The sequence below is a fragment of the Triturus cristatus genome, chromosome 7, assembly GCF_964204655.1.
Source record: "Triturus cristatus chromosome 7, aTriCri1.1, whole genome shotgun sequence".
In the NCBI taxonomy this organism is placed as follows: Eukaryota; Metazoa; Chordata; class Amphibia; order Caudata; family Salamandridae; genus Triturus; species Triturus cristatus.
This window is the reverse complement of record NC_140590.1, coordinates 1,348,878,986-1,348,905,845: the sequence shown is the minus strand read 5'-3', so window position 1 is coordinate 1,348,905,845 and position 26,860 is coordinate 1,348,878,986. Positions and strand designations below refer to the sequence as shown.

The window sequence follows — 26,860 nt, the reverse complement described above, 5'->3', positions numbered from 1 at the left end:
AGGAAGTGGCCAAGCACGCCGTTAGCCTTTTTGACTTAACGCCACGCTCTGCCACTTCTGAAACGCAGGGCTGCATCGTATTTACAGGAATGCGATGCAACTTTGTGTTTCCCTCTGTGCTGGTGCTAATTAGCTTCCTAACGCCAACGCAGGCACACTTGCACCATAGTTCAAGGGTGCCTGCGTTGAGGGAATGATTGTTTATGTGCATGAAGGTGTCCCTTCCTACACATAAGCAATCTGAGATAGTGTTTTGAAACTTCTATGTGTGCTTAATGCTGCTATGTTCTAAAGGCTGAATGTTACGGTTTCTATGTGTCAGAGTGTGTACATGTGTGTCTAAGATTCTGTGTCTCCTAGTATGCCTGTGTGCTGAATGTTTGACTTTACAACACATGCCTTTACCATGCATACCGTTACCGCATATCCGTTACCAAGCATATAACTTTACCACGCATATCCCTTTACCATGCACGGTAAGTATAGGTTAGGGTAAGTTTGGCGGGAGTAAATTCAAAGCTCCTGCCAAGCCCGAGCAAACACTAAGTCCACTCCCAGCGGGGCAGGAGCATGACATTTGCTTCAGCCTGCTGGAAACTGACTTTTTATCTGCTTCACTGCCCGCACTGAAGCAGACAGGAGGGAAACAGATGAAAATGTTGTTCCTGTGCACAGGGAACAACATTTTTAGCTGGTCCCTAGGGCTGGGAGCAATGCCGACTCCCGCTGGAGACTGGGAGATGGCTGCGGCAGTGGGGCAATCGCCCCCAACAATGATTGCTCCAGGGCACCCACCATTTATTGGCTGGGCCCCGGTGGATCAGGCCCCGGGACCGATATTGGCCAGGGAGGGGGGCTGTTTTATACAAGTGAAATCTGATCCTAACTATAACGTCCCTGTAAACTTAGTTTTTTTCAGTGAAAATAAATATACATATCTATATATCTATATATCTATATCTATCTATATATATATAGATATAGATATAGATATAGATATATTATATATATATTATCCTTAAATATACTTACCGTGCATGGTAAAGGCATGTGTTTCCTGAACCTAACTATAACTTCCCTGTAACCATTGTTTTTTTGAGTAAAAAAAAATATATATATATATATATATATATATATATATATATATATATAAATATGCTTACCTTGCATGGTAAAGGCATGCACATGGTAAAGACATATGCTTGGCAAATACATACACAGTAAATGATGTGTGGTAAAGGCGTTGTGTGGTACACAGTGTAAAGGCTGTTTGCCCTGTGTGCTTATCTGTGTGCTCCTCCTGTATGTATCTGTGGCTCTATGTGGATATGCGTATTTGGGTGTTCATTTCTGTATGTAATCCTCTGAATGTTTCTGTGAGTTTGACTATTTCTAAGGGGGCATGCCTGTCTGTGTGCTTGGATGAGTTATAAACATAGTTCCAGACAAAAAAGGACCTTCATATAAGATTATTTTTTTTAATTAAAAAGGTGTTTTGCTAGAAAGTGGGACATAAAAACAGAAGGGAAATACATGGAAACATAAGTTCATAAAAGTTAATGAGAAAAGCAAAAAACAAAAACAAAAGTTATATGAGCACCACGCCAGCGAAGGTTCATCTTACGCCTTTTTTCCCCACGCCTTCGCCCAGAGAGGCCACTACGGCAAAGTACTGAATGACACGTTTCGTGTTCACAGTTTTGCCAGCACCAGATTCTCCGCTTATTGAGTGACATAAATATGGACACAAAAAAAGGATGAAAATATCAAGAAGCGGCACACACAGCATGAAAGCACTTCCTGGAAAGAAGAACAGGTGGTGAGGGATCCAATTATCATCAATAATCACCCACAATCATCTGCCTCCCAGCGTAGGCAGGGCAGCTGGAACCCAGTGCTTTAAATGAGCCCGTACTGTCCGGTACTGAGTACCGGTACTTTTTTATTTTGAAAGGGAGAGTACAGGCACTTCTCAAGAGAAATATAATAAGTTTAATTGGAGAGTAGCGGCACTTCTCAGAAGCAAAAAGGTACTGTGGTACAGAGTACCTGCACTTTTATTTTTCCAATTCAAGCACTGCTGGAACCAGTGTGGTGTCTAATGGGGGCAGTCGGGTTCAGTGATTCTGCTCAGCCACAGAAGAAGTCTTCCCGAGAAATGTGGAATTTGGTGTTAATGAATTAATGGCCGGATGTAAACTGGTTGAAAATAATGGTCGCAGTTTGCGACCAGTATAGAAATTTGTGAACCTACCTATGTAACTATTAGGTTGATTGGCAAAATTCTGAATTAGATTGAGTCATAATCCGACTTACTAAATTAATATTCATTAGGTACATGGATGGTGCCCTGCAAGGGTCAGCTGACCACCATGTATGTTTGTGATTGTGTTTAAATAAAAGTTTTTTTTAAAAATTAAAACAGACCATTTTCCGTAAAGGGAACCGGGCTGCTTTTAAAAAAATGTTTTACTTTTTTGAAACGTTTTTCTGAGAGTTGGCAGTGGTCGCCTGGACCACTGACTACGCCTATGGAATCTTTCTCAACAGTTCCCTAAGGGGAGGGGGGGGGGGGGAAGGACACCCCTTCCCTTTTGCAAATGTGTTTCCACTCCAGCTTGGGAGCTGGTTACTATTCAATGACTTGCGACAGAGTTCTGGTTGCATACCTTTGATACATATAGTACGACTACGCCATTTGGAACAGATGCCTACAACATGGCCCTTTCAAATTGTGAATCGTGTACAATCGCATTCCCATTTTTGGAATCAATAATAGTTTACTAACTCCTACAATGGGGTTCCTACATTAGAACAATCTATTTTGCAGCTGCACACACCTCTGTTTTGCAAATTGGAGCACTTGCAACACAAAATAGGTTACTACATCTGGCCCTATACCAAAAAACCGAAGCGCCTCTTCTGTAGATTTGGCAACACATGATTCACAATAACGGGTTGACGATGTGTTCTAGTGCCTCAATGAATGACTTGGATTCAGCAACAAGGCTCCAGTCTTGACACTTGTGACAAAAAGTAATGTGATTTGGGGATAAAGTCTTCATTTCTGGGTGCCTGAAATTGTAAATATTTGAAACCCTACTGTGTAGTATGGGGTCTAGTGGCGTCCCATTGAAACATCTCCTCTCTCCTAAGCTCCTAGTCACAGTAATCTGGTCTCAACAAAACCTCAGGCACAGTATTGCGCACTGCACAGCACCACCTGGTCAAAGTACTCTTGCCACTATACAAACTTCTTCTGTAAAACACTGTGGGGCTTATTTATGAAGCCCTGCGTCACATTTACGCTGCTGCGGCGGCGTAAATAATGTGCCATGTTGCGCCATATTTACGAATTGACGCATGTAGGCAGATGTGTCACTTCGTAAACCCCTGCGCTACATTATACCTGCGTCAGGTAAAATGTATGAACGGTGGGCGTTCCCCCACATCAAAGCCTCATAGAAATGGCGCATTGAAATCTTTAAGATTTCAGTGCGCCACTTCTAGGATGCCATTGTGTCAAAATCTTAAGCCTGCCTCATGGCAGGTGTAAGGTTGACGCAGGCCCTTTCACATGGGGCTTGCCCCATGTGAAAGGACATATAGCTGGAGTTGCGTCTGTTTTCAGATACACCCCAGCAATGCGCCACTTTTGCACATAGAGATATGTCAGTAATACTGTTGTATCTGTAACTCCTTGCGACATGATGCGCCGTACTGTAAATACGGCGCATCAACGGTATCGCAAGGAGGGCGCAGTGAGAAGTGTTACATCGCTGCTTTGGCGCAGCGATGCGACACTTTTCATAAATAAGGCCCTGTATGGAATCTACATCTGGCTCTGCTATAGCCTTGCTGAATTCCAACATCCAGCGCCCTGCAAGCTGTTCGCCTTGGTGGCAGTCACTACCCGTGAGAGCTGACAAGTCTGCAATGCCGCAGCTCCAGTGGCAGACAGAGTCGTAATGCTTCGGAAACAAAAGTTTGGGTTCAAAAATGGACGTTTTCAGGGACTGGGTCGAGATCACAGTGATTTGTTCATTAGATAAAGAGCAACAGGGTTTTGTGATTGGTGCTAATTCCAATTCAGTTATGGTTGTCACTCAGGGCTCAGGCGTCCAGGCCGCCCTTTGTGTCGCTAGATGGACCAGTTTCTATTTAACAGTGACATCATTTCCAAAGCCACTGCCCGCCCCTGTAATCGCGCGAGATTACAGAAAGCAGGGTTTATTTTTGAGCCCTTCCCTGAAGAGCTGCAGGAAAACTGCCAGACATGTGAAGCCCTCACTCCCTACCTTACCTAATTAGGATATGGCTTGGGAGGGCATGTCTCCAGCACCTGACAGGGGGGGGGGGGGGACAGGCACTCCAGAGCTCTTTATTTAGCCTCCTGGGCACTGTTGATAATGGAAATTAACCACTCCCACCCAATCGTGCTTTCCTATCGCCTCTGGAAGGAGACAGGGCTCGGCTACAGCTGCACAGTTTTCTAGGCCTCCTTAATAAGTCCTCCACCTCAGGCAGTTACAGACGCCTCTCACTTTAGCGTGCACCCTTCAGATATACGACCCCCCCCCCCCCCCACACACACACACACCTTTAACTCAGTGTCTCAGAGCCAGTCACATCGTGGATCTAAAAAGCCTTCTGCCCCTACAGCGTCTTGCCTTTCTTCACTTCCACCTCTTGAATAATGAAAAGCTTCCCCTGGATACTAAACACTCTCTCCCCTTTGGCTTCTATGTCCTCTTTCCCCCTATTCTGCCTAGCGTCCATCTCTGAGAAATGAACAATGCCTCCATAATAATCTATAACCTTTCTGATCAATATGGGGGCATTTGTTCTGCCCCGCCCCATCGAAACAGAGTTAATCACTCCACATTGATATGTCCTATCGTATTCATCACACCCGATTACTACACATTGATCAATTCTGTCCTCTTCATTACAACCAATACTGTCCTTTCCCATCACATTAAACGAGCCTGTCCCTCCAGAACTAATTACTGCATATTGTTTGGTTCGTTTTCCTCCATTACAATGAATCACTGCACCTTATTCTTCCAGGTTCTATTTTATCGGGAAACACATTGTCCTTTCTTTTCATGTGCTGTCATAACCAATCGGTGCTCCTTGGTATGTCCTGTCCTTTTCAATCACAACCAATGAACACATTCCCAATTGGTCCCCCCTCAAAAATGCCCTAAGGCACTTTAGTTTTCGATCTCCACCCCAGGGCGATTTAAGTTTCCTTCTTCTCTTTAAATTTATTTATTTTCCTTCTTCTTTTTACTTTCCTTATCCTTCATTGTTCTCATTCGCAGCTATTCACGCAGAAGCTGTCTACAAACCTTCTTCTAATTAGTGTACCGTGTCAAAATGTGGCAGAATATTACAGGACTTAACTTCTTCTGAGCACCCAAGAGTACCACCGCAGATAACGAGTGATGCTGAATAAAAAGCCTCCATGAGAGAATCCCTAAAGGCCTTGTCTGGGACCAATCCGAAGAAGTGGACAGGTTGGTGGAAGCACAGTAATAGGGGCTGTTTGCAAATATAGACACACCTATTTAGAAATTAGGAGGCACGTCAGTGCTTTTGGAATGCCAATGTGTCTGAGGTAGAGTCAGTCATCTGCCTTTCTGGTTTTGGATACATTTCACATTTAAAGGATGATTACGATGTCAGTCGGAAAGGCTCCGAATGGGATTCGGAATCTCAGAATCTGATTCGGAACCTATGTTTCCGGCCGAATTGTACACATTTCCAACCAAACCTATTACAATGCCTGGAAACCGTTCGGGCTGGCCGATTTGGTTCCAGAAGGCCTTCGGACAGCCAATGTCTTTCAGAACCGAATCGTATAGCTCTATGGACACGGTTTCCAAGCGAGCGATTACGTTGACCGATTCGGACAGCAGTTTTGATTCGCTCTGCCCGACACGAAACGGCTGTCGAAATGTGACTTAGTGGGCCTTGTGCAGGCCCCCTTCCCTTGGTGGCCTCCGGTTGTGGCCCATGGGGGTATTCAAGGGACCCCTCTTTCCAACCATGCACAATGTGGCAGGCACCATGGGGTGCCCACCACAGGGTGCAAGGTTTCCCCAACCACCCCTTTTTTCAATGGAAGCCTGTGTTCTCGTTTGTAACACAGGCTTCCATTGAAATCAATGCGAGTCCGACCGAACAATGTTGGAAAGCATCGTAATTGGTCAGTTGTACTCGCAGAACCCAATTCGGTTGAATACAATTCCGAAACAGATTCGGTCGGAAGAGTTTCCGATGACATCGTAATTGGCCCCTTAGTCGTTTCTCCTGGGGTTTATATTTTTGGTTGTTTTTGATACATTCTATGATGGGATTCATTAAGAAAGGGTCTGTATTTGTAGATGTGTTTGATAAATTCCCTATTTGCAATTGTTTCCAAAAAGTTAAGTGCTTGTGTTTACTGTGATTTTTCAGATCATGTTTATAGTGTTCTGACTTTTTGTTCTTCTGTTTTTGAGCCTTTGTTGTTAACTTTTGCATTTATAGCTCTGGGTAGTTGGTCAGAATATGGATAAAAATATCGTCTGACACAAATATTGTGGCCTAACTATATTTTACAAAAATATTGCTCCTTTGGGTGTAGATTTTCTGTACTTTTTTGTTGTTTTGGGTGTAGATTTAACTTTAGAAACTCTAATGGGTCGATATTGTTGTAAACAATATTTAGGACACACAATACCTTTTGTATGATGATATTTAGGCTGTGAAATGATACCCTGATTTGCTTTTGGTATTTTTGTGCTCAACACAATTATTATGAGTATTGAATTTTTGGTTGTTTTTGATGAATTTGGGTTTATCTTTGATGAATTATATGTTTTTAGTTGTTTTAGTGACACTTCGTTCGAGGTCAACGTGTGATTAGTTCTGTTTGGAGCCATTTTGGGGATTATGTGGATGTCTGATTATTCATTTTTTAAGCCATTTGCAATGAGTACTGTTATTGGGGTAGATGGTGTATTTTATATGTGTTGTGTTTGGGGTCTGAATAAAAATACGTTTTGAGATCCTATTTCCTGAGTTCTGTTTTGAAGTTATTTTAGATGAGTATTGTATTTGAGGCCCTTTTTGATTAACTTTGTTTTGTGGGGATTTTTAGTGAGCTACCTGCTTGAGGTCATTTTCCTGCGTTCTAAAAATTGGATAATTTTTTGTTAGCTTTATCTTTTGAATTATATTAAATTAGTTCTGTATTTTTAGTATTAAATTATTTTTTATGAATTCAGAGTTTTTGGTTACGTTTTGATGATTCAGTTTTTGTGATAATTTTTTATAGACTTCTGTCTACCTGGCGATTTGATTCGTTTTTTGTTAGGGTGAAATCAAGGTTTTTTTTGGACTGGGTCCTTTTTAAAGAGTTCTGTTTTTGTTTTTTTTATTGTTTAATGATGTCTGTAATTCTGAGATTTATGTGACTGTTTTGTTATGGGTAGCATTGAAAATATTTTGCAAGTCATTTTAACTGAGTTCTTTGGGATAATTTAGTTCTCTTTTGTGCGTTTGGGGATGTTTTAGATTAGTTTGGGGTTTACATTTATTTTGAAGAGTGCAATGTTTTAGCAGTGTTTGATGGAGTTTTGTACGGTTGTATGACGTTACAACGCATGCTTTTATCCCATTACAACACAATTTTTACCCCGACTTGCTGTCGGGGTGCGCTGGAGTTTGGAATAGTATAATTTACTATTCCAACTCCAGTCTGTGCAACAGTAGGGAAGGTGTTAGAGTTAAATCCAACACCTTATACCCCCACAGCAAGCCATTTTTGTTGTAATGGTATGCGGGGTAAAATCATGCGTTGCAATGCATGCTTTGTAACAGTTGTTTCCCGTTTTGTACATTAAGTTATTTTAAAGGGTTTTGTGTTTTGATCTATTTTGATATACAAAGACTTTATGCTAGGAGTGAATTCTTTATTTGGTATTTGTTAATGAGCTATTGGGATGTCTTGGTTAATTCAGAGTTTGAGGATCTTTTTTGATTACAGTATTTTTCTCCACATTCTCAATTTCGGTGGTAATGGTTTATTTGGAGCTGTTTTGCGTTTGAGGTAATTTTCTTTTTATCTAGTTTTGGTGTTCTTTCTTGTGAGTACTGTGTAACGTGTTCACCCTTGGAGTTAATCTTTGGTTTATCTTCCCACCATGTACCGCATTTTAAACAGCCTGCGTCGTCTGCAAACTATACACACCACTGAAACTGGACAACCCAGCTGTAACCTTTAGCCACAATAGCTGGTCCTACACCATCCATTGAATGACCCGGTGCTCATGTCTATAAAACACATAACTATAAGATAACTTTCATGTTTTAGAACTCAAGTCCCTGGATCGAATTCCTGTTTACCTGAGACTGGTCTCACACACATCTGCATGACCTTCAGGAAAGATTTTTAACTCCTGCTATGCCAACTTGCTACCTACCTGCTCTTTAACGCCCAGCTCTCACTATCCTCCGTTTGACTGATCTTTGAGTAAGTGTGTGCACTTTTGTTTTTACTCACGTCATAATACCTGACCTTTGTAAACACCTGTACGTGCCTTTGTAACCTGCACGTGCCAGAATGTATTCCAGTTTTGTATACAGTGCACCACTTGCCATGAGGGCTAGCTCCATGCTATAACTCTGAATATTCGCATTGTTTTGTTTTACGAGTGCTATATTCAGAATTACCTTTTCGAAGTGTGGGCTGCCCTTGGCGGTATTCTTTGTTTGAGGTAAGGTTTCATGAGTTCTGTCTTGAGGAGTTCTATAACTTTGTCGATTTTCAAACCTTCTGCTTAGAAAGAGTACCGTTGGATATGCATTTGGGATTCTTGTTGATGATCCCTGTGTTTACAGCAACTACAGATAGGTCCAGTGATTTGTATATTTTTGCTGAGATCTGTTTAATGTCATTTTTACTGCAGTGCTTTGACTGTCTATGGTTTTCCTTACCCAAAATAGTCGAGAACATATTTACTTTTGTCTAGCACCATGAGAGCATGGCTGCCTCCATGGAACTGTAACTTCTCAAGAGTAAGGGCCGGGTTTAGAGTTTGGCAAATGGGTACTCTGTCTCAAACATCCCATCCGCCTTATTACAAGTGCACTTTAAACTAATGCATTTGTAATGAGGCGGACCTGCTGTCCGCCATCTGCCAAGCTCTAACTCAGGCCTTAATTGTTCCCATCCAAGCAAACACATTCTAAACAGTCCAGCAAATATAGCCAATTGCCTCTTAACACAGCCCAGCTTTTAAAAAGAGTAATGTTAATATGCTACTTTACAATATGAAGCCTTCCCTTTATAAAATACCACTCATCTTTCAACAGAATCTGCCATTAGAATGACTCCAGCCAGTGTGTCCCTCCTCATGGAATCCGTGCCCCTAAAATACACAGCCATTGGATCCCTAACTCACCAGCCTGAGTTTGAGCCTTTGTGGAGCTGTGTCTGACTCATCCCTGTGCTGTTCCTTCAAGCTTATCTCTCTTTTTCTGTAAAAATGATCTCAGTCCGCGTTTTGTTGATAGGGGGCATTTGAGTTAGCAGTGATTCTACGTGGGTGGTAGATTACGGACAACGATCTTGGGTGGGAAGACACTTTCAGTGATATAGTTCAAATATGGGAGTTGGACAACTACATCTGAGCTTCCTTCCACCGTCAGCTTCTGAAAGAGCCACGTAGCCACAGTATTCAAACCACATTCTGCATACTGTTATGGATGTAAATGTTCTCTCTACCCTGTGATTCTTAAACTGAAAGGCAGACACATAAAGAAAGAAACTACAGAGAGGACTTACGTGATGAGCATGGACTGGTTCTCACGATCTGAAAGAGAAGAACAAACACGATAATGCGGTTCTACACATGAAACTCAGACGCACAAGAAATCAAGATAGAGACAGTAGAAAGGAGATTCCATTGGTACTAGCAAAAAATGAGTGAGAGCAGAAGCATCTAATAGCAAAACATGTCACCAGTCACCACCTTTCAGGGAATGTGTCCGGCTCCAGCACATCTCTATAAAGAATACATTCCTTAACCTTTTGTCGTTGTTTCGGTTCTCGCTCGTCTTCCCTATTCTCGTTTGAAAATGGGGTAATTTCACCATTGAGAATCCAGCACTACCACTTTTCAACAGTACTGGCTAGCAGTGTGCTTCTCTTTGCATTTGCCTGAAGTAACCGAAGTTGTTGAACAGTTGACTGCTGAGCAGAGAAAATAGTTTTTTTAGCCAGTTATGTGATTCTGGATACATTTCTTATGTTCCTGTGCCCGAGTTCCCATACTGCCTGAACTGAGAGGGCTTAAAAGCTTAAGCGCAGAACTGACCAATTAGAAAGCAAAGATTTACCAGACATGTTTGGAAGGGGTGGCCAAGGGTGATTTTACATTGTCCTTATTGTTTATAAGTAACACTCTTCTTGTTGGTGCCTTTTTCTTATGTATCTTAATTTAATATTTTACAACAGTTAATTTGGTTTTATTATTACGTTGTTGTTTACATCACTTCGTGTTTCCAGTAGGGATGAGTTTTGTAAACTGACCACAGGCTTGTCTCTGATCTCAAAACTGGCCACAGAGGGCACGCATAAGAAAAGAGGTGGATTCCTCTATGTATGTTTATATAGTGTGAGGATAAAAACTGTACCTATTTAAATAAATAGAGCTTAAGTTATGCAGAAAGGAATATGCAATTAATATGTAATACACAATGATGAAAATTGATTTACTGGTTGAGGGGGATTCAGGCAGCAGACACTAAATGGTTGGGACAAGAAAATGCCAACTCTCTACAAGTGGCATTTTCAGAATTGTGACTGACTCTGCTATTAAAGAGGGTTTTACGTTACAATTCTTTAGACACCAAACTCAATATTTCTAACTGCTCCCAATTGAAAGTTATCACTTGTTAAATGTAAGACGTTAAGCCAATGTTATCCTGTGAGAGAGGCATGTCTTGCAGTAGTGAAAAGCAAATTTAACAGTTTCTCATACAAGCACATGTAAAAGTTAAAAGTATATGTCCTACTTTTTAAATATACTGCACCCTGCCCTATGGGCTGTGTAGGGCCTACCCTTGGTGTGGCTTGTAAGTATTAAAACTGAAGGTTTAGATCTGGCAAGAGGTTTATCTTGCCAGGCCGAAATGGCAGGTTAAACTTCACACACAGGCTGCAATGGCAGGCCTGGGACATGTTGAAAGGGCTACGCAGGTGGGCAGCACAATCAGTGCTGCAGGCCCACTAGTAGCATTTAATTTACAGGCCCTGTGTACATGTAGTACCACATTACTAGGAACTTACAAGTAAATAAAATGTACCAGGTAGATGTAAACCAATGTCACCATTTTTAAAGGAGAACGCACAAGCAGTTTATAACAGATTAGCAGTGGTGAAGTGTGCACAGCCCCAAAAGTCACGACAAGCAGGTTCAGAAAACAGGTGGGTGAAGGCAAAATGTTTGGGGATCATCGTGCAGAAAATACAAGTATTAAGAGCATAGTATGGGTAGTGTTTTCTACAATAAGCAGAATGAATAGCAAATGTCCAATACTCCATAAAAATCCTGAAACAATGTAATAATGCAGAATGAGATAGAACTGGGTAAGCAAACATCATGGGTCTGCTTGAACATTATATCAAAAGTACCAATTAAAACCCTTTATTGAGCTTGATGGGGCACCCAACTGGGTCTCCCAAAGGCTAGTCATTTACACCAAACTGTGATTCATAACAGTCTCTAATACTTGTGGTTTCTGTTTTAAGATTCCTAGTATTCTGGGAAAAGATTCGAGAGAGATTGCCCGAGTTGGGGCTCTGAAACACTGGACTGCTACCATTAACCATTCAGGTAAGGCGCGCTCATTCTCGGCCCATTGGTCACCATTGTCTTGTTGCTCTGTTCTGTCAGAGATTCTTATTAGACGATGGCCACAATCTGCTGCATTCTGACTCTTTTCTGACATTAATTTTCTCCTTGTTGCAGGCGTTTTACCTGCTACTTAATAACTGCGTTTTACAGCACGTATTCCGTAGTATGCTTACTACTCTTTAGAATGCATTAAACATGTACTCATTGATGCAGATGGTCTCTACTGTATTTTTAAGTGATAGAAAAAATTGCTAGCACTACTACCACTAAATTACTGCAACTACTACTAATACTAGTTAGCCTACTACGAATAACCTGGATTTTTGGTGCTCCTAACACCTGATGCCTCTCACTCATCTGAGCTCTGAGTTACGTCTGTACTCTATGTAGGGCCCCGTACAGCGCCATGATACTCCTCGGAATCAAAGCCGCGCTCCATAAATTCCACATAACATAACTATTATTATTATTGTTGTTGTTATTATTGTTGATGATAATATTAACCCCTTCGCCGCGGGGGTAATTCCCCTGTGGCGCGGGGGGGCGGTGGCTGAGGCGCTGTGCTCGTGACGAGCCCAGCTCGTCATGAGGCACAGTGGAGCTGTGCTCATGACGAGCTGGGCTCATCACGACTCTGCCCACTAATTGATTCTCCCGCACAGGCTGGGAATCAATTACGCGTGGGAGAGGCACGACCATTATGACGAGCCAAGCTCGTCATGAGCACAGCTCCACTGTGCCTCATGACGAGCTGGGCTCGTCATGAGCACACAAGGGGTTAATAATAATCCAAAATATTATTAGTTCCTAGCTACGTTTCTGTAGGGCTACCTAAAGAACCTTTCTGTGTGACTCTGCCATGCCCCTGTTCTCGCACGCTTTCAATTCATTTGTGTCAGAATTACATCACAGGAGGGACAGGAAGGGCACCGTTAGATTATGGGGAATGAGGACTCTGTTTAAAGATTACAAAAAGGAAAAAAAATTCCAGTCAGGTAAAAAAAATGCTAAGAACAGAAGCCCATACAGGCCAATTATTGCATAAAACAGGGGGGCTTATTTACAAGCCCCTTGCACCACCGGTGCGTCACTTTTTGTGACGCACCGCTGGCGCATCCTCTTGACTATATTTATTACAAGGACACTTAAAGCGATCCCGCATGGCTTTTCCTGTCATTGTTAATAAGGCCCCTTCTCACTCAACACTTTGTGTGAAAGAGGCATGACATGGGTCTTGCTGTGGGTGTTCCTACGCAAAACACCCATGTATTCTGCTGCATTTCCAGATTTACGAGAATTTGTATACCTGGAAATGCGTCTGAATGCTACGCCACCCCAGGGGTGTTGTAGCTAGGCGCATTTCTCATTTTTTCCTCTTTCGAGGGGTGCTGCATTCTGCAGCACACATAGGAAGAGGAAAACACCTTTTTTTTTTTTTTTATTGTTTTTGTACCCCTTCCTGCACAGAAACAATCTCCCGACAATGCAGGCACCCTTGCAGCATGGTGCAAGGGTTCCTGCGTGGTACATGGCAAGTCATTGTCCGCCAGCGCAGGGGAATGCATAGGGATACGTCATATTGTTGTAAATATGAGGCATCCCTGTGCTTTGAAAGTGCTGCAGCGTGGCGCAGCCAAAGGGTTTGCGGTGCCGCCCTACAGCACTTTCTCGTAAATAAGTCCCAGGGTTTCCAAGAAAAGCAAATGTAAAGGTACTTACTGCGAACCATTTCATTGTAGGCATTGTCCGCGATGGAATAAATATGGGGCGGGGCCTCCGAGCGCCGCTTCCCCTTGTACGCAGCCACCACGGTCGGAGTGTAGACTGGGAGCCACTTGTACGGATTCACCGTCACGCAGAACAGCCCCGAGTATGTCTGGAATGAGATTGAAAGATCGTGTTAGCAAAGCGTTTTGGTTATAGATCTAAACCTGACTGCTCTAAGCACTACATGACCTTTAATGACGGTCCTCTAAGCCCTGCATCTCTTAGTACCTGTACACGTAGGGAACGCGCCAACCAAGCTAAGACAGCACTCACATTAGATTAGAATGGATGGGAGCGTACGATTAAACGGGGCCTGTGAATCCTACCTCCCTCCACTAAACATAAGCAAATACTCAACACTCAGGAAAAATACAAATTGTATTTGAAAAATTATCTACACCAAATTCAAGATTGTTTGACCTCATCTAGTTCATGCAGGATCCAACAGAGGTATACAGTAATGCCCATGTGATGTTGGGTTCCAAACAGAGAGAGTTAGAGGTGTCTTTTCTTTACAAGTTATCAAGTTTTACAGAAAGGGGGCTGTGTTTTGAGATCATATAAACCAGATTTGAAGGTGCCTGTCCCATTCTAGCACACAATGGATCTGTCATCAATCTCAGTTTCCACAACAATAAGAAGACAGATATTTGACTACCGATGGAAGCACTGTGAAAAGGCTATAGTAGGGATGTTTACTGTTTTGGGGCCTAAGCGGATCTCTTGAAATACAGATTACAGACAGTTCCATTGAAAGCGCAGTATTAGCACCACGCGGGCCAGATCCAGTCAGTGTTCAGCACTGGTAGATCTCCAAGGGGGCTTTGTTGAGTGAAAGGCCCTACATTTCACAGAGGACAGAAAATCTGTGTGGGTGATATAGGCAGGGATATTAGATTGTTCCAACATTCTCAACTAAGTGCAGCTATTTTCCATAAGAGTCACTCATTTGCACCATGTTCACCAAATTTTAAATTAACAGGCAGATTGATTAAATTTCTAGTATAGTGGTTCTGTTACAACAAATCAATAAAGAACGGTTCATTTTATTAAGAAAATTGGTATAATAATCCAGGTAAGAAAGCATGAGTTAGGAGGGCCCTGGTAGAGAGTAAAGGTAGTTTGATGGATTCGTGGAATGGTTCCAGTATCTTCCATGTAAGACTTTTTTTTACAAATCTAGTGAGCCTACTGGGAAAAGTATTAACATCTGGGGTGAATTCTTGGTATGACTTCTTAAAACTTTATTCCTAGCTCAAAGAAATATATATTATTTTGTTACACCTCTTTCCGTAATTCTAGTTTCACCTTAGCTTCCCTTTAGCGATTTTTCTTTTGCCACGTTGTTTGGTTAGGCTTCAACTTGTTATAAAATGCATCTCATTGTTATTCTGTGCAATAAAGCAACATTTCCTATTTTTGGTTCAAAGGTTTTACAAAATGCTAATTCGATCATACTTAACAATGCAATACAGTGCAAAATGTGGAATTTCGATGTTATAAAAGTATAATTTTTCATATTGATGTGCTTAGGAAGAAACTGACAGAGGGAATCAAGGGCGATTCAGCCTGTTTGCGACTGCAAAAAGGTCAGCCCCATGTACAAACCATATTTTACGAGTCGCTAACCTATTAGCGACTCGCAAAATGTGGTTTTGCGACTCGCTGTTAGGAAGGGGCGTGCCAAGGGCGTCCCTTCCAAATAGCGAGTGCAAATGGCATGTAAGATTGTTTTGCGACCGCATTTGCGGTCGCAAAACACTCGCAGTTTACCACCTTTTTCAAACGGGTGGTTAAGCCACTCGCAAATGATAGGAGTCCCCAGGGGATCCCTTCCCCTTTGTGAATGGGTGCGGAAATATTTTTAGGGGCAGGCAGTGGTCCCAGGGACCACTGCCTGCCCTTAAAAAATTAAACTGAAAAGTTTAATTTATCTTTTTTTAAATACATCCCGTTTTCCTTTAAGGAAAACGGGCTGCATTTTTTTTTAAAACTGCTTTATTAAAAAAGCTGTCACAGACATGGTGGTCTGCTGACCTCAGCAGGCCACCATCCCTGTCAGTGTGAGCCATTCCCAATGGGGTCGCAAATTGCGACAGCCTCATGAATATTAATGAGGCATGCAATGTGCGACCCCATTGGGAATTGCAAACAGTGTCTGAGACACTGTTGTACATTCAATTTTGCGAGTCGCAATGTGACGCAATTTGCAACTCGCAAAAATGAATGGTTGTACATCTGGCCCCAGATCTACAAAAAATGACACTCATACAAACTATACATGTTTTGGAATATGTGTGTGGTCCATTTCCTTGAGTGCAAAACTAGCAGTTTTGAATATATGTCTATCCTCAAATAATTTGCTGGCCCTTTGAAATGTCCACCTAAGGGCACTGAAAATGAAGTCTAAAACTGTGTTTATGTTCTGATTTTAAATCTTGAGAATACAGTTGTAGAAAGGGGATGAGTGCCTGAAATGGTATATAACCTGAATAACATGTTGCTACCAGCTCATTTGGGTTCTCCTCAAGGTTCAATTTAGGATGTTAGAAAGTACAAAATACCCATACACGTGCACTAGGCCATACTCTTACAACACTGATGAGGCCTTTTCCAAATCTGGCTGTCCGTGTCTGACACAGAGAGACACAGTTGAGGGACAGCTCAGTAACGCTGCATTCCCATGCCTGTACCCCACCTCTCCTTCAGGGAAAAAAATGGAGATGGATTTGAGCACCCCGGTCAATCACGCCTCTAGAGCCTCACTCATACGCTGTTGGGTCACTTTCGGGGAGGGACCACGAGGCTTAACTTCTTGAGGACACCTCAGCCTGGCCTCCTGTGAGATCTCAGTAAACGACGCCCCTGTATTCTCTGGGACAGTTGCAAGCCTGAGCAGCTGAGGGTCTGGCCTGTGGTGTTTGTGTTCAGTGGTAGCAATGTTCCCCTTCACCATACCTGTGACATAACTTTCTTTCATCAAAAGAAACAGTGTCTGCTTCTTACTTTGTCCTTCTGCATTTTTATCCAAATTCCTGCAAGTGTGTTTATGGGGTTGTTTAGTTGCTTGGCTATGGGATATCAATGCTAAGTTTCTTTCTTAGACTTCTTAAGAGACAATTTTTTTTCTTGGCACACTTAAAGCACTTGGGCCCCTGAGAGTCCGTCCAACCACTGCAGAGCTGCTCAACCACCAGCATGCTACACCTGAAACCGATCAGTAATGAGAGCAGGGGCGGCTCCTCCGCTATGGCAGAGAAGCGTCGCCCCACTGCTTTTAAGCAGTGAGAAACATAAGATGACAATAACGGAATTTGCACCAGCATCCTAGACTATTGGAAACAGGTATTCGAAGCACTGCAACAAATGAATGAATGAATGAATGAATGAATGAATGAATGAATGAATGAATGAATGAATATGCATTTGTATAGCGCATGGCTACCCGCGGGCATCCCAGCGCTTACAGTGACGCCTCACTCAGCAGGCACAAATCATGAGAAAAGGAAGGTTTTCAGCTGTTTCCTGAAGCTAAAATAGTTAGATTCCAGGCGGATATGCTCAGGCATTCGGTTCCATAGCTTGGCTACATTGTATGAGAACTGACGACCTCCTGTTCGAACTCGCTTAATCATAGGCACTATGAGTAAGCGTTTATGATTGGATCTCAACATCCTATTAGGGTGATAGAGTTGAACCATGATTCAAGTTTCACCGCTGACTGCTCTCCTGAGCTACACAGAGGCTATAGAGGTGGGAGATCGACGCTTCACTTCCTTAGGGCTGCTACTGGCCAAGCGGAGGGTGGCATGCAGATGGGGACGGGGCAGAGCCCCTAAATTTAAGGAATGGCTTAAAGACATGCTGTTCTGGAAGGATCAAACACTCACATATGTGGAATTGCTACAACTGGCCTCGAGGCACAGAGATATATGGGTCCCCCTCAAATCATATCTCCTAGCACACCCAATTAATATAACAAGTACTACATAGCTATGTTAGTGTGTGCTACTTGGCTATGACCCATGCTCAAGTAAAAATCCAGGGATAAAGGGACGTTGTTTGAATACTACTGAATCTAATATTTCTATTATTACAAATAATCAATGTGTTACACTAGTGAACTACAGATCTCCTGCAAATTACTACTAAGAATGTTGTCTAACATATTTTTCTTTCCACTGCTGATGCCTACAATGTATAAGCATTTACTCGCCTGAGCACTTCATGTGTCCCGAGTGTTTCATGGTTTTAAAACTAATCAAAACAGATAAAAAAAAAAAATGACATCTTAAAGTGATTGTCATTTTATGTTTCGTGTCCTGCTGCTTTGTGGCGGGCAGGGCTGCTCTGCTCTCTGAGCAGGGCAGGGGAGGAGTGGTTTGCCCACCCCTAAGTGTGCAATGACTGGTTGGCCCTCTTGCACGGCCCAAAACCAGTCATGCGCACTTCCCTGTTCTCCATGCAGGCTCCCCACCCGTGACTCATGCCAGCCATGACTGAATGAGAGTCTGTATCTGGCTTGTTGCTAGTGTCTGGGACCCTCAAATCAATAACATCAGGGTTGTCATCTGCTGCTCCTGTCTGGCCCACTGGACTAGGGTAGCTGATTAGGGCCCCCGTATGGAAGGGCTGGTGAATTGGCTGCTCTTGGACTGTGACCCCATGCACGGCTTGTGCTCATGATCCGCAGCAAGGATCAGTCATGAACATCAAATCCACACATTCGAAACAGACTGATCCAGAGTGAGGGAACTAATTTGCTAATGTTTTCACTTCCACCGTTATTCATTCACACATGCACTCTTCCAATGACTAAATAAAAATGACTGCTTTTACTGAGCACTTTCGCACTCGCATGTTCGCATACGAACTCATTCATAGATTTCACTCGCTCTGTCTCGCAGAGTGCATAGCAGAGCGCCTTAACTCACATAGATCATCCAGTTGGCATAACGACGCCTCAGGTTGTGAAGTACGGATGCCTCGTTGAGATGTGTCAACATAGCCATGTCTTCAATCATGTCGAATTTGGGGGGGTTCATCTGCTGGATGTCGTCCTCTTTGACAACGAGAGTCTGGAGAAGGAACCAAGGCAGAACAATGTCACCAGGAAGCAGTGTGTGAATTCAGCATTGGAAATGGGGCAGCACTTAAAGCAAGAGCGAGGTGGTGTTCCAACAATATAAGGGTTTATTACTATACTTGTGATTTTTAGGCACTATGTCTTCATAATAGGCGCTTTTCTTGCCTCCAAATACTTTGTTACTGCCACACGACCCTAAGTCAATACATCAGACATCCTAATGCACCCTAGATAGGACATCTCAAAGTTAAACCCCCTGAGGTTGACTCGCCCTCCTTTGACAGCTCAAAACCCCGAAGGAAACACCCTAACACTTCATCACCATAACAAATCACAACTCAGTACCATAAACCATATTATCATGATATTTTACCTTCAATAATCTTTCAGCAAGACATTTATTCAGAACTCATTATATATCTCACTTCGGTGATGTTGGCAAGTGTGCAAACACACACACCCACACACACAGATACACACATGGAAGAGACTGTCTAAAACGTCCTTTGAAAGCAGTATGACAAGTGTCTCCCCACAGCCCAACCAATATCTCATATCACAGTAACCAATTGACAATATTAATTTCACGCGAAGAAGCAGCTAATGCATTTCGATCTTGAATAACAAATCAGCAGGACATATTCTACCTGAATGAGATATGAACCACGTATCTCACGTCTTAATTTCCAAATAATAACACATCTCACAATTGAACAGTTAGTGTGGTATCTGAAACCTAAATGCCCTAAAATGTTATTTCAACCTACATAAACAACTAACATGGCATCTCACAGCACGTCGAAATAAGAAAATGCCGTGAAATTTAACTTCTGAATAATATAGTAGCGAGACCAGGTGCACCTCGGTAGAAGTGAACACCACACCCATTGTCCTTCCTTTATTTCACTGAAAGTCCCTTCCGCGTGGGCTTTCCGAGTGCATCCAGCGTTCTTGGATTACGCACACGTGCCCACCCTCTGTGTCTCCCTATATCTAGAACGAGAATGATGTCTGTACTTTTTTGCTTTTGGTCTCCACGGTGATATTGCCTCCGGAAGAGTCCTTAATTTCCACTTCAATGTAAGCTTCCTTTTCATCCGGTATCCAGGTTTTCTTTTTTCCTGCATGATAGCAAAAATCAGATCTTAGTCATCAAATGAGATAAAGCCGCATCCAATCTATATCAATAACATCTACAGGGAAGATTTGCAAAAAATCTAATATAGGACAAAATCACACCCTATATAATCTGCACAATCTTCCAGAGTGTTGGCCGAATGTACTCCATATGGGTTGCAAAAAACTGGTTCTAATTTGTGACCAGTATTTTTATGGTAACAATTGAATTTTACAAGGTAACCTGTGTACTTACAGGTCGGTGCATAAAATTCTGATTTAGAGTCTGTCCTAATTCAACCTACCTCATGAATAATAATGGAGTAGGCTGTAAATTGCAACTCACTCTAATTTGTGGCCATCACAGGGATATTGACCTGCTGGGGTCAGCAAGCCACCAGGTCTGTGATGACCTTTAAATAAAGTAAACTTTTATTGTAATGCAGCCTGTTACCCCTGAAGGGAACAGAACTATGTTTAAAACAAGGAAAGTGTACTTTTTCTTAAAGTTTGAGTTGGCAGTGGTCCCCCAAACCATTGCCTACTCTCCAGCACACCTTTTTTTACGTTAAAAAAGGGGAAGGGATCCCGAGGGACTCTATTCTCTTTTGCGAATGGCTTATCACCCTAACTCAGGAGTCAGTTATTTTTCAATGGATTACGACTAGATTTGGGTTGAAAACGCAGATACATCACATACCGATTTTTAGGTCTCGCCTGACCCAGCGCATGCGCTGGTCTGGCGAGACTTATTGAGAGGGCTCCAAAAAGTGCTACCAGGCCAACCTAGAGCTACAGTGCATGTGCGCGGGCGCGCGCGCTTTACCGCGATTACTTTCACGGCCGCTTTGATGTTTGATCATGATCGCGATCACTTTCACTTTCACGGCTGTACGGCCGCTTTGCATAGGCAATAGGTCTCGCTTTTGGGACCTTATAAGTATTTACTTATGCAACTGTTGCATGGCTAAACACTTATAAGGTCCCAAAGGCGAGACCTATTGGCTATGCCAATGCTTGTTTTATTTGAAAGGGAAGCTCACAACACAAACTTCTCAAAAGGCAAATTGGCATGGAGTCGCAAACCAATTTTAGGAGTCAGTAAAATTCTACTGACTCCTAAAATAGGTTAAGCACATGGGCAGAAACTTTTTTGTGGTTGCAAACAGCAATTCGGACTGATTGTGACCATACAAACATCAAATACACCTAGCCCATCATTTTTACTGTGTACTGTTAAAGCTCACAAGTGTGAAAAATGCAACCTATTTACAGTAACATTTGGGGTGAAACTGTGCTGTTCTTAATGCTCTCTACTGTTTTTAACCACGTACTAGGAAGAGCCAGACCTAACATGTCTCTAACCTGAACGAATGCTCAACGTACATAAATATTTTCAAATGTATGATCTTCACGTTTCAATGTGTGTAAGGAAATGCCTCTTTTTTGCATGATCACCCCCTAAGTTTTGAACTGATGCTGCTGGTTTCTCGACTCTGAGAGTGAGTGCACTAAGGGCTGCTAACCAGACCTCAGTGTCAGTGTTCTAACCCGTTACAAAGTATATGTTGAATTGGCTACCCCCAATTGATATAAGTTAAATTACATATTGGTCCATAGATAATGGTTCCAAGGGTACCTAGGGCTTGTAAGCTAAAGTGTCCATTCAGGTCTGCAGCACTGGTTGTGCCACCCTGAGGGTAACAAACAGCAAAAATGGTTCGCAGCCTGGAAGAGTGGCTGTAAACAGCTAATTACACTTTGCCATGTAAACCAATGGAAAAGTCAACACTTCCCTTACCAATATATGTATGACTCCCCTATGGAAGGCCTATGGAGTCCTAAGGCAGGGAACAGTATATTCTAAAATAGGATTTATATTTTTATATTTCCTAACAATAAACCCCCTAAATTGTTGTTTTTTACTGTGGATAACTCGGAGAACCCATTGACTATTACAAAGTTACACACTGCCCTTCAGCTGTGCTAACTTCTGAATGAGACCACCAAAATGGATACTTCAAGGTATCAAATTAAATATGGCATTAAACCTGACTTGATGCCCAAGTCAAATTTGCCACTAGCAAGCTGAGGCAACTTTTATAAAGTTACCACTCTGTTGCCCAGTTTTTCCAGTGGCTCTCACAGTTGCTGGCCACCAGACGGCTTTCTGCCCTACTTGGGAGTAGTGTGAATGACTCCCCAACCCTAGAACAATAGAGGCCCGCTGCAGAGAGAGATGTTACCTTACCCTCATAGGAAGCCACATAGTGTGTTGGCCCAAAAGGAGAGATTCAAAGGAGAAGCCACCTTTGATGGTCAAATGGCCTAGCCCGCTCAAGTGGGGCTGCCCCTTTGTTCAGATAGATGAGCTGGTGGCAGGAACAGAGAGCGGAAACCAGTTGCCAGACTGTTTTTTCTCTTGGCATATACCCTGCAAGTAGCCCCACCTCTAGGTGGGGCTACCCAGCTCCTCACAGATAAGGAGTGGTTCAAATATCGTGTGAGTGGGCAGAATAGTGCACTCTGGGATTGCTAGATGCCACACATAGTGGGAAGTCATCAAGAAAGAATCCTATTAGCCCATTAGCTAGTGACTGCATCACCCCCCCCCCCTCCGCAGAGTACTTTTTGGGTATAAATATGGCGCCCCAGGCACCCTGAATTTCAGATCACACCTACAGTGGAGAAAGGACCAAAACAGGGCCGCCCTGCTGACCCCTGGACCTGGCAAGAGAGGCTACACCAACTGCTGCACTGCAACTGCTGCTCCATGGGCTAGTGAAGAAAGGACTGTGCCTGTGGTGCCTGACTCCTGGAAAAGTCGCACCAGAGCCCCAGACCGAAAAGGTGAACTCTAGGAGTCAGTCAGCTGACTCCCTGCTCCAGCACAAGGGCCATAAAAGCTGAAGTAGGTTGTCCTGAATAGTCAGTATCCACTTCTGAAGAATCACAGCCGACTGCCGTTGTGCAGCCAAGAAGACCACTCCTTGGCACTCAAAAGTTACACCTGTGTCTGACGGACCCAGCAGAGTCACCAAAGTGCGGATTGGATGGCCAAAAAAGGCAGTAGCCCGCACCAAAGGAAACCACTGGACCTGCTGTGTCTGGAGACCATTAGCCCAGCTGTCACTGGACTTCTACTGGCTCAAAGAGAACTTTGAGGGGCCCTGATACCTATGGACAAAGTTGCCCCGGTGCTATTGTGAACTGAGGGATAACCCCAGGAAGACCTCCACTGACCATACCTTACCCAGAGCATTTTTCAGAATCCTCAGCATCCTGCATCCTCAGCATCAGGACCACTCCATTGAAGTATATGGAAATCTTTGTTTAAAGTGTGGAACTGGACTTGAGACTGCTGTGGTGACCAGATAACTGTCCAAATACTCCTTTATGGCCCTCTGACTTTCTTCCTGTTGGAACTGGTCAATCAAACAGGGCCGGAGTAATCAAACACAACTCTTCAAATCTTTTCAAAAGTTTCCAAACTTTACGGTTACCAATGCTTGGACTAAAAAGCTGAAATTTTTGATTTACTTAAAGATCTATATCTCCGCTGTTGGTGGGTTTTCCTCATCTTGGTGTCTAAAAATTCATAAATATATAACCTATTTTCAGGTCGAGCCTCGACAGCGCTTGCGCTCTGTACAAGACCTGTTGTGTCTCTTTTGTGGGCTTTCGGCACACCCACCGATTGCCATTGGTTGTTATCTGTGGCATTCAGAAATGGTGGCTTGGTATTGGTGCATTTGTGTAAATGCCACTCCTTTGCGTGTCAAGTTCCCTCCCCAGCGATTTCACTAAGAGAATTTTTTTGTTGGCTAAAATACTGTACAGCGTGTGATGGCTTTGCCTCCTGTCCAGTTTTGTTGCCCATCACGTACGCTTCCTCCTGGCATAGTCCATGATGGTCCCTCCCCCTCTGCCTGTCTGTGCATTGGAGCCTCAGCGTTCCTTCTGGTTGTCCATCTCTTTTTCTAAACAGTTGTGAACACTCACTACCTCTTTTCTGTGTTGCTAGTCAAAGCACTCGGATACCTTCTGGTTGGGTTTGCACTATATAAAACTGCTTAAAAAATTAGGGAAATTTAAAAGTTTCATTTTTCCATTGCGTTGGAACAGAGAAAATTTCAAGCGCAAGAAAGATAAAATAGCAGTATTTAATATTTTTAAAAAGCGGTGTCCTCAGCTTTATTCAGAAGCACCGGCTGTGAGGCACAGCTTGCGCTCTCAGTCGCACAGGGAAACAAAACTTGAGCTATTGACTCGGAGTTGCAGTCAGAGTGACATCATCTTCGAGCACACCAGAGGCACACTTCAGCTTTCTTTTTCTCTTTGGCAGACTGTCTGTACACAGACGGCTGCATCCAGTATCCGAGCACCCTGTACTACAAGTTCAGCAGCTTCACACAGACCCTAATTGGGGCCTCAGCACCTGAAGCCTAAAATCCCCAGGTTACACGAATAGGTGGGAGGCACAGTACGAAGAATCTAGCCCAATTCGAACACCGGCGGGATGGTATTGCCTCTCGTTTTGTTTTTATTCTTGGGGTCCCTCACCCAGTTAGTCAGATGTGCAGGTTCACTGCACAGTCTGGTTTTGAGATACAGCATTTCACATCTTGTGCTCTGAGACTTCATACATCTGTTTGGTATCACCGAGTTGTAGCTACAGGAGGATGCATTTATTTGTGTATTTCCAAGAGCACATTATAGTGCAAACGACAGAGTTAACAAGAGTACGTTTGTTAACTTACTGTGCTCTCTGCCCCTCAGTATCCACGAAAGTGATTAAAGCTAACAGCTCAAACGGATGCTCGCTCCTGTCAGGAAGCAGTCAGTAATCGCTGCCCCTTAACAGCAACAAAACAAACTGACACCGCCCTGCTGTCAGGTGAATTCTTTTGTCTTAGCAGGATTCACATTCAAAGGACCTGGTGCAGGGGTTGTAGGTAGTATTACTGCTGGCTGTGCTCCATACCTATTGCCTCTCACATCTCTGTAAACTTTATTTCCAATACAAACCAGTAACTAAATGCATCAGAATTTAAATTAGTGTGTTTTGGTAATGCTTCTGACGTAGGATAGAGTCCGAAACGACATCCTGCAATCTTAGCCTAATTATCTGCATAGTCTGCAACATTGCTATATTACACCACTTCATTAACCTTGCACTGCATCGTCGATAGTCTACTGTTATAATTTTATTCCATGGACTTCCGGGAAGTTCGATTCACAAAGCGTAAGTCAGAAGTACACATGAAACTTATTTCAATGGTTATATGACATATGTTGAGGCAAGTAATTTCAACCCGCAGTGGCTGGGACAGTCATATAGTATCCAGTACTTCACTTACCACTACATCTTCATCTTAAATAAGTTATTAATATTCTGGCTTCACATTTTTATTTTTAACCTCACTTCATCTACTGAACCTTAATTACTATTATACTTACCATAAGAATTTCCTATTCTAACCTTACAGTGTAGGTGTACGAAAAACAGCACCTTAAGCCAGCAACATAAACAATCAAATTGGAGCCACCCCGGAATGGCTAAGACCAACTATGGGGACAGTGGAATATAGTTCGCTTTGGGACAAAAGCAGAAAAACTGCCGGACAGCTCATTTCTACCTTTCAACTTGGGTGCACAGCCCCTTGTACCACCTGTGCCACTTCAAGTTAAACAATCTGACAATGGACTCACATTTTTTAAAATTTCTTTACACACCCTCAACTCTCATACACAATTGTTTCAGTGGGCACGCACCAATCCATACCCTTCTTCAAGTGCTCCAAATCAGGGGTATTAAGACTACCCAATTGCAAAGCAACATCTCTTTGGGGTATCAGTCCCACAGCAATGAGGATTAATTGGTGCCTCAACTTAGGTCACCCAAAGTACCCTATATTTATTCTGGGAGCACTGGCATTCCACCCACCCCCCTTGCCTTTTGAACTACAAACAGCTTTAAATCTACTCCACCTCAAAAGGTTCACATCACACGCCTAAAGAGGGTGCAGAAAGGTCCACTTCTTCCTGTTCCATCTGACACATGACAGCTCTTTAACCAAGCCTGCGGCTCATAGTGTGGAACTGTTAGACTTGGCATCCTTGGCGGGGTTTCTCCTGACTTTTTGCTTCTACCTCCTGTATTTTTGACGCTGTGCTGGATTTCGTTTTTCCTGGCTTAGATGCTTTGGTCACTTTGCCACTGCTGATCAGTGTCAAAGTGCAAGTGCTCCCTGTGTAAATTGTAATTATGACTGGTTATCCATGATTGACATATTTGATTTACTGGTAAGTCCCTAATAGAGTGCACTGTGTGTGCCCAGGGCCTGTAAATCAAATGTCACTAGTGGGTCTGCACCACTGATTGTGCCACCCACACAAGTAGCCTTTCAAATGTGTCTCAGACCTGCCACTGCAGTGTCTGCGCATGCAGGTTTAAACTGCCATGTCAACCTGGCAAGTGCACCCACCTTCCCTTTTCTTACATGTAAGCCACCCCTAAGGTGTGCCCAAGGTACCCCTATGGGCAGTGTGCAGTCTATCCATGTACTTCTACAGCACACCATGTCACATAATTACACTACACAAATCCACTCCACCCCACACAATTCCACTCCACACAATTCCACAACTAACTAATCCAATCCAACCCACATAATTCCATTACACCACATATATAAACTCTATAACACATAATAAAAGACATAACCATTTACAATGCCAATAGCTCTAACACAAAAAAATAAATGTGCGACCTATTGCATTTTCCAGTGATGTTGGAGCTCTTTCGTGTTGTGTGACTTTCTTATTCTGTTGTTTTGAGCTTCTAATTGCATTACACTTGTGTTTTTTGTTTAAGCCTTGTTGCTTGAAGCCACAGCTACCCAGGATTGGGAAACAGCCTTTAGCATGAAGTTTTTACTTTGTATACCATTTACCACGCATTTTTTACATCCTAAAG

The 26,860-nt window shown here is 42.9% G+C and overlaps 1 protein-coding gene across 2 annotated transcripts in view; it reads right to left on the bottom strand.

The window, feature by feature from the left end:
• MYH7B (myosin heavy chain 7B) overlaps window positions 1–26,860 on the bottom strand; it is a 127,355-nt gene that overhangs the window by 85,422 nt on the left and 15,073 nt on the right. Inside the window, exons 3-7 of one of the 2 annotated variants that reach the window (XM_085619011.1) lie at window positions 19,783–19,886; window positions 18,614–18,757; window positions 13,632–13,788; window positions 9,839–9,866; window positions 1,625–1,721 (exon numbers count right to left, since the gene is read on the bottom strand). In XM_085619011.1, coding sequence (XP_085475137.1) covers window positions 1,625–1,721; window positions 9,839–9,866; window positions 13,632–13,788; window positions 18,614–18,757; window positions 19,783–19,886 — 530 coding nt within the window. Of the gene's footprint in view, window positions 1–1,624; window positions 1,722–9,838; window positions 9,867–13,631; window positions 13,789–18,613; window positions 18,758–19,782; window positions 19,887–26,860 lie in introns of those variants that run through there. The other variant, XM_085619012.1, reaches the window with a different exon arrangement.